Source organism: Chelonia mydas, chromosome 20, assembly GCF_015237465.2.
Source record: "Chelonia mydas isolate rCheMyd1 chromosome 20, rCheMyd1.pri.v2, whole genome shotgun sequence".
Taxonomy (NCBI): Eukaryota; Metazoa; Chordata; order Testudines; family Cheloniidae; genus Chelonia; species Chelonia mydas.
In genome coordinates this window covers 3,436,455-3,450,389 of record NC_051260.2, presented here as the reverse complement: position 1 = coordinate 3,450,389, position 13,935 = coordinate 3,436,455, and the positions used below count along the sequence as shown (strand labels likewise).

Here is a 13,935-nt window from a genome sequence, read left to right as displayed (position 1 = left end):
TGCTTGGTTCCTAGGTGCATGCGACCCCAGCAGAATTCCAGCTCCCGTGGAAGGATATTGAACTTCGAAATCAAATAACATCTCCCTCTCAGGAGCCAGCCCCGGTCGGAGGCATAGTTGGTGGACAGGAGGGGCTCTGGCCCCTCCAACAATATGTCCTTTATCAAGCCTTGGCTGTGATGGTGCCGCTCTCTTGGCATAGCCGTCACTTTGGACGCTGATTCCGTTCTTTTGAGCAAATACCCTTGCTCTGTTGGAACCTTCCAGCCGGAGGAAAACTCCTGAGGGAATCCCCTCCCCCCTGCCTGCCCCACCCCCCCTCAGATCTCCTCCAGGTGACACCTGCCAAAGGAAGCTGGTGTCAGACTGCTGTAGTCCTTGTTGTGATTGGCTGGGGAGTGTTACTGATCCCTGCTATGCAAAAAGGTGTCTCTTTAACACTAGTAAGCAACAGCAGGCTCGGGCAGCCCTCACCTCCAGCCTGTGCCCCTCATGAGAAAGTCAGACCTGAACTGCTCCTCATGGACCCATGTGAGTTGTGTGCAGCTAGAGGGCAGGGTAGTTTGCAGGTCCCTCGGCTGGGAGCCTGCAGTATGTTTTCCAGATTGCTTTCAGACCCTCTTCTGCGCTGGCCTTCGGTAGTGGCTGTTCGCTGGCCGGAACGATCGATTGAGCCCGAGAGCTTTGCACCAGGCTGAGAATTGATAGCCTGGGCTGTGCAGAACTGGTGCCAGCTAGCCGGCTGCAGGGAGCATGGCATTAGACAAGTGCTGGGATCTCTGTTAGTGACTTATTCCACTGCTGCCTCTCAGTGAGGGGAGAACCTTAGCTGAACTTGTGAATCCTCACTTTGCCATTCTTTGGCACGCTGCCTAGAAAGTTGCTTATGGGATTGCTGGTGGGTTTTTGTAGCCTTCCTGCTTCGAAATGAAACCTACCACAGCAAGGCAGTGGCCTCTGGGATTATCTACTTTCTCGGCAATAACAGGTGCCTTGGCTCTCCCCTCAGCATCCCCTTAGTGCCCATCTTAACACCCAAAGCCACAGATGGAGATGTCAGCCATGTAACATAACTGGTGATACTGTGCAGGCAACAGTCAGGAAGGTTCAGTCCCTTCCGCAGCAGCCTGCCTCTCCTCTGCTACCTCCCTTTGTTTTCCCAACAAGACACTCCAGTGGAGGGGTGGGGTATGGCGGGGACAGATCTGTGCGTGGGCAATTCTGCACTCTTGCAAAAGGCTGCCAGGGGCCAGTGAAAAGGGGGCAATTTACAGTCACTGGAAGTTTGCAACATAACCCGACTTCTTTCTTCAAATTCAGAATTGTAACACACAGGAACCCAGAAACAGTGTGTGACAAAGCAGACTGCTCCCTAAAACAGAGAGCCATTCCCCTTTGCTTTAGGCTGGCTCTTTGCAGACTGACTGTGCAAGCTCCTGAGGCTGCAAAGGGGATCAGGAAAATCCTGGAATGTAAAGTGGTAGCTTACAGTTTTCAGCACACCCCAGTTTTGGTCATGCCATTTCACTTTTGCTCCAGTACATAGAAACTTTGATTCTGAAATTGACATGGGTACAAATCAAGGACAAGGTTGAAACTGACTTGGGACCCGACTGGAGCATGTTGCCTGTTGTTACTTGTGGCTCACTTTGGTTCTCACTTTGGTCCAGCCAGAGAGCTTGGCTCTGTTCCCTTGCAGCTTTCTTGCCTTGGAGTGCTACAGAGCTCATGGCACATGGAGGTTTTTCCTGGAATTACACGGTCTGGAAACTACTGCACTGGCAGCCAACTGGATCAAGCTGACATTTAAATCCCGTATCTTTAAAAAAAATATAAAAAAAGAAATCCTGCAATACTAATTCTTCCTTACACCCCCACAAAGGGTGGGCTAATCTCTGCTGCAGTCCCAGCTGATTGCCTGTAAACGTACCCAACCTAGCTTTGTCTGGCTAAAAATGGCAGTGTAGATGGGGTGCTGTAGGAGCCCATCCAGACCCTAGGTATGCACTTGTGCTGCTGATCAATGCAGAAGCCCAGGCTGCTGTTTTTAGCCATGTTAGCGCAGGTATGTCTGTCCACGCTGCACTGACCCCTCAGGTTGCAGCGGAGACAAACCCTGTGCGTACAGTGCCTAGCACAATGTGGCCTCGACGTCAATTGGGCGGTCTGCGTGGTACTATTGTACAAATAATTAATAATAAATGATACCCCTAGTTTTGCACGCAAGCCTTGAGTTTCTCTGCCAAGGTTCTAGCTTGCAATTGCATTGGAAAACCATTCCCGGCAAGTAGTTATCAGTGGTTCACAGGCAGGCTGGAAGAGCATAACGAGTGGGGTCCCCCAGGGATCGGTTCTGAGTCTGATTCTGTTCAATATCTTCATCACTGATTTAGAGAACACATTTATAAAGTTTGTGGACAATACCAAGCTGGGAGGGGCTGCAAGTGCTTTGTAGGATAGGATTAAAATTCAAAATGATCTGGACAAACTAGAGAAAGGGTCAATAAGGACAAATGCAAAGTACTCCACTTAGGGAGGAACAGTCAGTTGCACACATACAAAATGGGAAATGACTGCCTAGGAAGGAGTACTGCAGAAAGGGGTTGGGGGTCATAGTGTATCACAAGCTAAATATGAGTGAAGACTTGCAAAAAATAGTGAACATCATTCTAGGACACGAGAAGTAATTCTTCCGCTCTACTCCGCATTGATTAGGCCTCAACTGGAATATTGCATCCAGTTCTGAGCGCCACATTTCAGGAAAGATGTGGACAAACTGGAGAAAGTCCAGAGAAGAGCAACAAAAATGATTAAAGGTCTAGAAAACATGACCTATGAGGGAAGACTGAAAACCTTGGGTTTGTTTAGTCTGGAGAAGAGAAGACTGTGTGGGGGTGGGGGGCATGATAACAGTTTCCAAGGACATAAAAGCTTATTACAAAGAAAAGGACACAATTTTTTTTTCCTTAACCTCTGAGGAAAGGACAAGAAGCAATGGGCTTAAATTGCAGCGAGGGAGTTGTAGGCTGGATGTTAGGAAAAACTTCCAAACTGTCAGTGGTTAAGCCCTGGAACAAATTGCCCAGGGAGGTTGTGGAATCTCCGTCACTGGAGGTTTTTAAGAACAGGTGAGACAAACACCTGTCAGGGATGGTCTAGTTATTACATAATCCTGCCTTGAGCACAGGGGACTGGACTAAATGACCGATGAGGTCCCTTCCAGTTCTACACTTCTGTGGTTCACAGAGCACTTCCATTGCATATGAATTCCTGAAACCTTTGCCTCTGGATTTCTGGCCTGCATTTGCCAGAAGGATCAGCAGTTATCTTTCAGCGTTTTCACTCAGCGCCAAACTCAACGGGAGCCTGTGTATAAAATGACCATTGTCCTGATGGCCAGATTCCTTTCCCTAATATCTCCCAGAATGAATTTGAACCAGTAACTGTGACTTTAGTGGGGCAGGATGGCTGTGAAATGGAAGATGTATTAGCATGTTCATTTAGAACCTTCCCCATCTCCTGCAAAAATAAATAACAGGAGTAAAACACTCTCCCTCTTGGGTTTGGGACGCAGAAATTGTTCCTGGACTCAGACTAGTGATTCGTCTTTAAATGTTTGGTATTGCCAGGCCAGAAGCTGCAATAAAAGTGAAACACCGGTTTTGTGTTCAGCAGTGCTACAAATTAAAGTGCAATGAGGCTGAATTAGCCAGTGAATATTAGCAATTCCCATGCCGAGCCAAGAGTCAATAAATCTTTGTTGTATTTGACTCTTTTTCAGCCACGTTCTGCCAAAGCGATTATTAAAGCAAGTGGATAAACGTCAGCTGTGCATCCAGTTTCTAAGCTTACATTCTTTTAGCTTCTTGCAGTGGTGGTGTAGCCATGTTGGTCCCAGGATATTCGAGAGACAAAGTGGGTGAGGTCATATCTTTTCTTGGACCAACTTCTGTTGGTGAAGGAGACCACCTTTCAAACGATACAGAGCTCTTCTTTAACTTTTAAATGTAGGCTTTTTGTATTCAAGCAGTCTCAGTCCCAGTGCAGACATGTCCTGTGCCTTTTAAGCCAGCATTCCCATTTATATATCCCCTTCCAGTATATCAGTAGGACAGATATCAGGCTGTATTCTGCAAATGCAGCCACAGTATTTCAGAAGCGTCATCGTCCTTCGTGGGTGATTTATCCACCCCCAAATTTGAAGAAGCCTGTTTGAGTTACTTGCTCTGAAGCTTCATTACCTACCCATTGAGCAAAGTTGACTTAATTGTCGTTACTATGTTTCAGAGTTAGCCTCTATTTTGATGACGGGAAGCATTACACTCTTCCATCAGATCTGTGGCTTCAGGCTGTCTGCAGTCTCAGGCAGATGTCACTGCATCAAGTTTAGATTCTGTTCAAATCTGAAAGGGTTTCTTTGCAACCATATGGGCTAGAAACTGTAGTTGTAAATCAAAAGCTTCTGTAGCAAATTCTGCAGGAAAGGGGGCAACGTGGCTTTGGAATACACTGGGCCCTGCCCATGCGGCCTCTGGTCTCTTCCAAACTGCGAGTTCGGAGACGACTTTCTGAAGTGATCTCTTGAGAAAGTTTAAGCAGGCAGGGAAATTAAATCTACACCTAACGATATATTAATACTAATAGTCGCACCTGCCTCTTTTGGTCCATAGCTCTCAAAGCACTTTACAAAGAAGGTGAGTATCATTGTCCCTATTTTACAGATGGAGAAACTGAGGCACGGGAGAGGAAGTGATTTTTAAGTGACTCACCCAAGGTCACCCGACAGGCCAGTGGCAGAGCCAGGAATTGAATCGAGGTCTCCTGCTTCCCGCTCCCTATCCACTAGGCCACAGTGCTCCATGGGCTATGCTTTGCATTAGCGGCATTTCAGTTTACCCTTAATGCACCCTGTGATGTTGCCAGCAAAATGACACATGTGTCAAAAGTGTGTTTGCGCCTTCATGGAATCGCTGCAGCAACTGGCGATGAGTGAAAGAAAGCCTGTTTGCCTAGCGCCCATCCATACACCGTGTTTATGCACGATTACCGCGTTCTACAGCATAGGTGGGGCGTGTCTGGGTGGACTGAGCTGGGTTGTGTGTACTGACGGCCCTCTAAGGGTGGCCCTCTGGATGTTGAGGGATTCATGTCCAGTCAGTGCTGGATTAAGGTGTAAACACTACAGTCCCAGCCACCTGGAATCATGTGGTTCCATCAGCAGCTTAGCTTTCATTCAAACCCGCTGCTCTGGGGGACGCTCCCGCAGCAGATGAGGCTCTGGGGGGGGCACGCCTTCTCTGCCATCACCCCATCGGAGCTCTGCTGGCTGGTGTCGGCAGGGATCCTGGCCGCACAGCACTCTGCTTGGATGGGTGGAGGTGGAGTCCTTCCTCGGGGGCAGAGTCTAGTCTGCCTAGAGGTCTGGAGTGGTGGGATTGGGCTCCTTACCAGTTTAGAAGACAACAGATGTGTGTCTGGCCCCTGCTGCTGCTGGAGAGGTGGGGGATGGGGTGAGGGGGCAGAGCCACAGAATAGGGGTTGGGCTTTGAAGTCCTCCTAGGCATGCCCTGGATTGTCTTAATTCGAGCCTGCCTCCAGCTTCTCAGTTACAGAGAGAACCCCGTAGCTTCTGCTCTACAGCAGTTGGGAAACTTGGCTTGAGCGTGCTGTTGGCAAAATGGGACTGAATCCGAGAGGAGGGTGGGGGTTGGAACCAGCTGGCGACAGGAAGTTGGGCATGAATCCCAGGTGCTCTAACTTGCACCGAGGGGAATCGCTGCATGGGAGGCATCACAGGGATATCCCTGTGGTCATTTGAGTTAAGGAAGGAGCAGGGCCATCCCACGGGGCAAATTGTGAGCAAATTGTGAGCAAATTGTGCAGGAGGCCAAGCTGTGAATTGGATCTCTCCCGTCATCCTGACTCCCCTCTCTCTGCCCTATCTCCTCTCTTCCTGCAGGTGCCCATCGCTACACTGCATTGCACTGAAGATGTCTAACAGCAACACGACGCAAGAGACCCTGGAAATAATAAAAGAGTCAGAAAAAAAGCTGGTGGAGGAATCTGTGAACAAAAACAAATTTGTATCCAGGTCACCGAGCAAGGAAGAAGTTGAGAAGGATGGAGAGGAGACCAATGTACGGCAGGAATCTCAGGTAAGCCCATGGCACCTTTTCATCCTCCAGTCCCAGTGTTACCATTACGAGAGGCAATGGCAAACTGGCCCAATTTGTGGAGGTTCCCATTGCACCCTGCTAGCCACCCCAACCGTTTGATGCTTTTGCAAAGGCTGGAAATGTTTGCATGAAACACCCACCTAGTTAGCGGGGAGATCCTGCCTGGAAAGGGTTATGGATCTATACTGTTCTCAGTGGTAGCACATGACAGAACAAGGAGTAATGGTCTCAAGTTGCAGTGGGGGAGGTTTAGGTTGGATATAAGGAAAAACTTTTTCACTAGGAGGGTGGTAAAGCACTGGAATGCGTTACCTAGGGAGGTGGTGGAATCTCCTTCCTTTGGAGTTTTTAAGGTCAGGCTTGACAAAACCTTGGCTGGGATGATTTAGTTGGGGATTGGTCCTGCTTTGAGCAGGGGCTTGGACTAGATGACCTCCTGAGGTCCCTTCCAACCCTGATATTCTATGATTCTATGTGGGTTTTGCTGGCTCGCTGGGGTGGGTGGTTCAGTATCCTACCCAGATGGACATAAGGAAAGCGAGAGTGGTTCTGTAGAGAGACAGTGAGGATATTGTGTGTGGGCTGAGCGGTCCTCAGGGAGGAACCCAAATTTTGAGCTGAATTGAATCATCTTGTGGTTTTCTTTAACAAGCCAGCCCTCTTGCAGGAAGTGGGTGAGTTTGGAATTAAGGTCGGGGGTCAGCTACTCAGCTTGTGGAAATCAGCAGAGCTCCAGCGAAATCACTGGAGTAGCCACCAAGTCACATCCCCTCTCTGTGCCTCTCTTTCTCCTGTCTGTTATGTCTGTTTCGCCTGTAAGCTCTTCGGGGCGGGTCGTGGGTGCCCATACAATGCCTAGCACAATGGGGCCTGATCACAGTTGTGGTCTCTAGGCGCTCCTGAGAAATAGACCATGCTGATACCGACTGGCACCAGCTAGCCTCGAGTGTGGACTTGGCTTGTCAAGCACGTTGAGAAAGGCACCAGTGTGCAGACTCCAGCTTTCTCAGAACAGGCTCGCGAGGTTGGCACGGAAGGGAAGGTTTGGAAATATTCCTAAATGGATCTTGCTGAAGCTGCAGCCATCTCTGCGCAAAACACAGCGATTTGTGGTAACGTACCACTTAAAAGGTGCTTCCATTGTACTTTGGCTGAAGGGGGGGAAATGGGCCTTGCTGCTGGACGGTAGTTGCTGTGATCGGAACGTGTTTGGGATGATACACGGTGCGATTCTGCGCTTGAAATCCAGTGGCTGGCGCTAGATTGCCTATGGAAACTGGCATACAAGCGCCATCGCTGTGCAGACATAGGACGCTGCCACTTTAAGATGAATGGGGTAGGAGGGGGTTTGTCCAGCTCCAAATGAGACAGGAGCAATTGCCATCCCGCTGCTGTGATTCATTTCCCCTTGATCGCTACGGCAGCAGGCGCTGCTGAGTCCTTGCCTATCTTCGGACCCCGCTCAGAGCTCACCTGGCCCTCCGCTTGCCCCACTGCTTCCACTAACGCTGTCCCAACCTCAGGTACCCCCTCACACCCCTCTGCTCCCTGTGCCCTTGTAGCTTCCCCTTATCCAGCAAGGCAGAGACAGCTTGGGCCTCGCTAGCAACAGTGGCTAAGTGGGGTTGTGGCATCTCTGACGGGATCAGCAGCAGGATGGCCCCCCAGTTCTAGGGGTCCATCTGTGGAAAGGGTGCTGAGCGTCTGACGCTCGTTGCCTTTGGCCGTTCCCTTCACCTCTGGGTTTAGCCTGCGTTTGCTCGTTAAATGACTCGTTAGCTTTTCTAGGCTTGGACTTTGGCTGAGAGGACAGAGCTCCTTGCAGAGCGGGGTCTCTTCTCGCAGCTCCCAGCCAGCTCATTTTGAAAAGAATTCGGCTGTGTTGTGCATTCAGGGAAAGTCCCCACTCCGCCTGGCGGTTTCATTCACTCAGCACAGCTCCCCTTCAAGGCCAGCGGCCCGGCTGAGCTGCGTGGTCCTGCCAAGCTGCGACGAGGTGCTGTTTATAAGCAGGCCCTGCGAGCCTGGTCATGAGCTCCGCTGCAAGGCTTCTGGCATGGAGATGGATGCGTCAGTACACGTGTCAGATGGCACTTGCCGAGCGGAGAAGGTTTCTGCCTCCAGGAGCCATCACAACTGAGCACGCTCCACCAGCTCCCGCGACTTGGGAGCACCCAGCGCCAGGCAGATGGTAGGCTTCTTTATGAGACCTCATCGCCAAGCTGCTGTGCAAGCCCATGGTGGGGAGGGCTGCAGCTGCTTCAGATCGAAGGAGGGTACTGTAAAGAGAAGCCACGGCTGCAGCTGATTTAAAGGGAGGAAAAGTAAGACAGCCAAATAAAATACCACCGTCTGGAAACGAGGCCTGCAAAAGGAGAGGTGTGTGAGGGTGTGACCTCGGGGCAGGGCTGATTTGCAGAGGGGTGCGTGCTCCTACTGAGGGCGCTCTGACCGTCGAGCTCTGAGCCTTCCCTCAGTGGGCCAGTGACTGCAGTGGAGGTGGTGATATTTCCTCACTGCTTCCCGGGGGGTCACGAGGCTTCCTGCAGGTTTGCAAAGCACTGAGACATCCCCCCATGATCCGGCTGGAGAAGTGCAGAGGGGGCTGCTTGTGACAGCGGGCGCTGCTGAAACTTGTCTTAAAGGGATCTGTCCAGCGTAGATGATGATAGGCATCCTGCTTCTCTGATGCCTTCAGTAAGAAGGCTCATGGTAAGTGAATCTCTACTGCAGACATGGTCTGTGTGCCCCCCCATGCTGACAACCTGATTTACTGCATGTATCGGAGTCCTTAGGAGCCCCAGGCATGGCCCACGACCCGACTGTGCCAGGCGCTGTACAAACAAAGGGCAAAAAACCAGTCTCTGCCCCAAAGAGCTGACAATCTACCTGTAAGACAAGACGGACAACAGATGGATGCAGACAGACGGGAGTACAAGAAAATGATGAAACAGCGTCCAAGCTCCTGAAGTCTTGTTCTTTGCACCACCTAAAGACATTTGTTCTAAAGCGTTGCTGGGCTCTGCATTTCATGCTACCCTGTGTGATGCTCTGGAAGGCTGGGCTGGCCAGGGTAAAGCCCTTTCTCCTGGATTTCCCAGCTTGTCCCTCCCCAGCAACTGCTCCCGAGTCACCGTTTGCACATTTCCATGGATGATGTGAAGGGTTTTCATGGTTACCTTTTGGACTCAGGATCTTTCTCTATAGGACAGACTCTGTGCTGTGCTCTGGCGAAAGCCCGAGGAGGTAAATTGCCAGACTTTTGATCCCAACCACAGCCCTGGCTGCTAAATGGTGGGTGGAACAGGAGTGTCACGAGAAAGCACACATGGAGAGTCGACACCAGAAGGGTCCTCTCCTGAGGCCAGACAGTTTCGGTCTGCGTGAGACTCCAGACTCGACTCCTCGCTGTGGAAGTCAGAAAGGGAGTGAGAGCTCCCTGGCTTCCCTGAAGAGGTGGTGGGTGAAGTGAAGCAGCAGTAAGTGATCCCTCTCCAGAGAATCTTCTCGCAAGAAGTTCTGTAGCAGTTCTCTCATGGCCTGTGATCTGAGTCCGGGAGTGGTTTGGATAGCGTTTGCTAGACCCCACCTCTCTCTGTCCCAGTGGCTGCAGTCCTCTTATCGCGCTGCAGCTGTTCTCCTTCAAGCTGGAATCGGACAGAAGCAGTACGGTGCCAAAGCAGAATGAGGGGTGTCGACTTTTATCGGAGATTCAGGTTGTTACTGTGAGATAAGCTCCTCTAGAAAGGAAACCTTCCCAGGCAGACTTAGGTGGTATGTCCCCATTTAACTGTCCTGGCTTAGCGAGGTAGGGGCCGGAATCCTCTCGCTGGCTTCTCAGACCTGCGTCATTTCAATGACAAATCAATCCGGGTACTTCCTGGGAACTTGTTGTGCATACGATGGGGAAATGTTAACATCCGCTTCTTGCACCTCTCTTCTGTGTGTGCGTCTACTTCCAAGGGCTTGAAACCACAAAGAGGGCTGCTGCAGGTGGCAGGTTCTGAAAGGCTAGTTCTTCATAGTGCTTTCCCAGGCCTGGAAAGCAGATTCTGCACACGCTGTGGCCGGACTTCACATCTGTTGAGGGTGAACTATAAAGAGGGTATGGTTTCCACTCCAGCCGGCCCCATCACATATGCATACCTACTCCCCATCGCGAGTAAATAACGTTTCATTATTATACTGGGAAGACGAGGTGGGAGAGGGAATATATTTTATTGGGCCAATGTCTGTTGGCGAATGAGCTGTGTTGGTCCAATAAAAAAAATTACTTCGCCCACCTTGTGTCTTTCATATCCTGCAACACTGGATTGGGCTGGATTTACGACCTTTCATTTCGTGCTCCTGTTCAGTCTTTGGCTGGGGCCTTGTCACAGGCCTGGTGATCAGGCCTACCCAGGTCCCAAAGAGCTGGCCTGGCTTCGATTGGCTTTATAATTCATGGTGACAAGTTTGTGAAGGGAGATTAACCTTGTGCTTCAGGGTTTAAAATAGTCTCTAATTACTGGAGACCAGGATTAGACCTGAAGTGGGGGCAGATTATCCCACAGCTGCTACTGGGGGGGTTCTCCACCTTCCTCTGAAGCACCAGGTGCCGTGCACTGGCAGAGTTGGGCGTACTGCGCTAGATGGACTGGGGTCTGCTGATTCGTCTGCAAAGTTTGCCTCTTTGGGTCTGACAGGCGGCTGTGGGCGGCCATCTGTGCTGCCTCCTGTTGGATCCGCTTGCTCCTGCTGCCACCAGAGAGGGTTGGCCTGGAATGTGCTGTGTACGCGGTGGGGTTTGGGCGGCCCTGGGATGTGTCACTCTAGCAAACCGGTTTATACAGCATGGCGTAGGTTCAGATTAAACCTCCCACGTTCTCTTTCCTCTCTCCACAGAGGCGGACTTCAAATCATGGACACGCCAGAAAAAGAGCCAAGGTAGGAGACACTCCCCCCGCCCCCCTCCCCCCCCCGGCCCTCTGCAGGAGCGCTGAGCTACTCGGGGAAGAGGGTTTGAGCCCCACACTGACCCCAGAACTCCACAATCCTCCAGTTAGTGCTTCTGGAAACGGCCATTAAACCAGCTCCCCAGCTATCATCTCCTCGAGCCAAGCGCCGCAGCCGTTTGGACACCTCGCTGGCTTGTTATGCTCTCTCTTATTACACTGATAGCCTGCGCAGTCAGGGACCCTGACAAGCCACTGTGCTAGGTCTGTGCCCTCCACAGCGTCCCGTGGCTGTGAAACTCCAGAAGGGAATTCGCTTGTCCGATTAGTTGCATGGTGGCTGTTTACCTGGATGCATCTGTTTTCTGCCCAACTAAGGACATTCACCCACCAATGGACCCAGCGGAAGAGTGAATTTTCACCCAGTTAAACTAAAAGTGAAAAATATAAGTGGGAAATAATGTTTCGCAGCCATCTAATTACACTTATTTTTCCCTCCTCTTCAGAGGATATTGTGGCACAAGCCGGCCGATCGCATACGATTTTAATCTATTTCCTGCTCCGCTCCCTTTATTTAGCAGACAGAGACCTAACACAATCCAGTGGCTGGAATTTGAAGCTAAACAAATTCAGACTGGAAACAAGGCGTCGGTTTTTAGCAGTGAGGGTAACGAACCGTTGGAATGACTTCCACACGGCTGTGGCAGATTCTCGGTCACTGGCGATTTTCCCATAAAGATTGAATGTTTTTCTAGAAGAGATGCTGTAGTTCAAGTGGGTGATTTCAGGGAGGTCCCAGGGCCCATGTTACACAGAGAGTCACACTAAATGATCAGGGTGGTCCCGTCTGGCCTTAGGATGGCTGACTCAGAGCAACAGGGCTGGAATAATCTGCCCAATGGCACCTCTTTCTTCCTTAGTACTCTGTGTGGCAGGCAGACGGCACAATCTAATGGTCCCGTCTGGCCTTAATCTGGGAATGTATCCAGCAGCCAGGAAGGCTGGCATGCCAGTGACCCCCCTGCCACGGTGCGGGAGAGCACATGCTATGCTCAGCCCTGCTGCCCAGAGCCGGAGCTCCCCCGGATCTCGGGTGGTTGGGTGACACATTTTGGGCTGAGAGTCCTGAAGCGTTATAAAAGCGTTACTTTGAACCTGAAGCACCCGAAGTTGTCGAGCAGGCAGGTGTGGTGGAAACGGGATGGCAGCCATTAAAACCAAGGGAAGCAGCAACATCACCTCCTGCTTCGAAAGACTTAGTCAGTTTCAGGGTTGCCCCTTATTGAGGGTTTTAGATTTGGCAGGTTATTGAGTATGCGGGCTTGCAGAGGCAGGAGCAGGGTGTGTAACTGCACGGCAAGATTTCATGCTAACAGAGGCTAAGTGGTCCGGTGGATTAGCACAATAGCCTTTCTCCTCAAATATGGTGGGGTCAGTCTCAATTAAGCTCTCTAGAAAAGAAGAATTAATTTGTTGCCCTCACACCGACAAACCTCTGCTTTTGCCGGTGTTACTGCCGGCTCCAAGAATTTGCATTTTAGCCGCCATCTCATTGTGACGGCAGCCGATTAATTGGCGCCGATGAAGTGAGCGGCTTGGTCGCACGTCAAAGTGCGCGTGAGATGCATGTGGTGGTTCTTTGTATTTCAGTCTAATTCGAAGCTCAAGCTGGTCAGGAGCCTGGCAGTGTGTGAAGAATCCTCCGGCCCCTTTGTGGATGGGCCCTTGGAAGCCCAGGTAGGCCAAGATTTAGCCAGGTCATAAAATGTGAGTGCTTCTTTTCCGCGCTGGTCCAAGGGAGAACTGCTTCCAGCAATGGCTCCGTTTCCTAGGTTCCATCCACAGTGCGAGCGAGGGGTGTGATCCCCTTGCTCGTCTGCGCATTCTTGCACTCGCTGGTATAAATAGCAGTGTAGCCACGGCAGCATGGGAAGTGGCAGCAGAAGCACAGCTGAGCCGTGCCGAATTCAAAGCCACCTGAAACCAGGGCGCCGGGCTTTCACTGCTGCTACCCCTGCTACCAGGACTATCCTGCTATTTCTACTCACGTTAGCTCGCTGGTCGAGACAAGCCATTTGCTTTGTGTACAAAGGCATCGTAATTAACAACTTAACTGCCTTCCCCAAACAAACATGAATCCGAGCACAGCATATCCAGTGGGGTCCCCCAGGGATCAGTGCTGGGTCTGGTTCTGTTCAATATCTTCTTCAATGATTTAGATAATGGCCTAGACAGTACACTTATCACGGATGTGGATGATACCAAGCTGGGAGAGGTTGTAAGTGCTTTGGAGGATAGGATTAAAATTCAGAATGATCTGGACAAACTGGAGAAAGGGTCTGAGGTAAATAGGATGAAATTCAATAAGGACAAATGCAAAGTACTCCACTTAGGAAGGAACAATCAGTTGCACACATACAAAATGGGAAATGACTGCCTAGGAAGGAGTACTGCAGAAAGGGATCTGGGGGACAGCTAAATGTGAGCGAACAGTGTAACACTGTTGCAAAAAGAGCAAATGTTCTGGGATGTATTAGCAGGAGTGTCATAAGCAAAACACGACAAGTAATTCTTCCACTCTACTCCGCGCTGATCAGGCCTCAGTGGAAGTCTTGTGTCCAGTTCTGGGTGCCACATTTTAGGAAAGACGTGGAAAAATTGGAGAGAGTCCAGAGGAGAGCAGCAAAAATGATGAAAGGTCTAGAAAACATGACCTAGGAGGGAAGATTGAAAAAGCTGGGTTTGTTTAGTCTGGAGAAGAGAAAACTGAGAGGGGATGTAACAGTTTTCAAGTGCATAAAAGGTCATTATAAGGAGGAGGGAGA

The 13,935-nt window shown here is 50.5% G+C and overlaps 1 protein-coding gene across 20 annotated transcripts in view; it reads left to right on the top strand.

The window, feature by feature from the left end:
- Positions 1-13,935, top strand: part of R3HDM2 (R3H domain containing 2) — a 106,567-nt gene that overhangs the window by 55,718 nt on the left and 36,914 nt on the right. For 10 of the 20 annotated variants that reach the window (XM_037883790.2, XM_037883784.2, XM_037883785.2 and 7 more), the window contains 3 exons: positions 5,960-6,155; positions 11,061-11,102; positions 12,761-12,847. In XM_037883790.2, coding sequence (XP_037739718.1) covers positions 5,991-6,155; positions 11,061-11,102; positions 12,761-12,847 — 294 coding nt within the window. In that variant the 5' untranslated portion in view covers positions 5,960-5,990. Of the gene's footprint in view, positions 1-4,762; positions 5,171-5,959; positions 6,156-11,060; positions 11,103-12,760; positions 12,848-13,935 lie in introns of those variants that run through there. The other 10 variants (XM_043532738.1, XM_043532743.1, XM_043532739.1 and 7 more) reach the window with 7 other exon arrangements.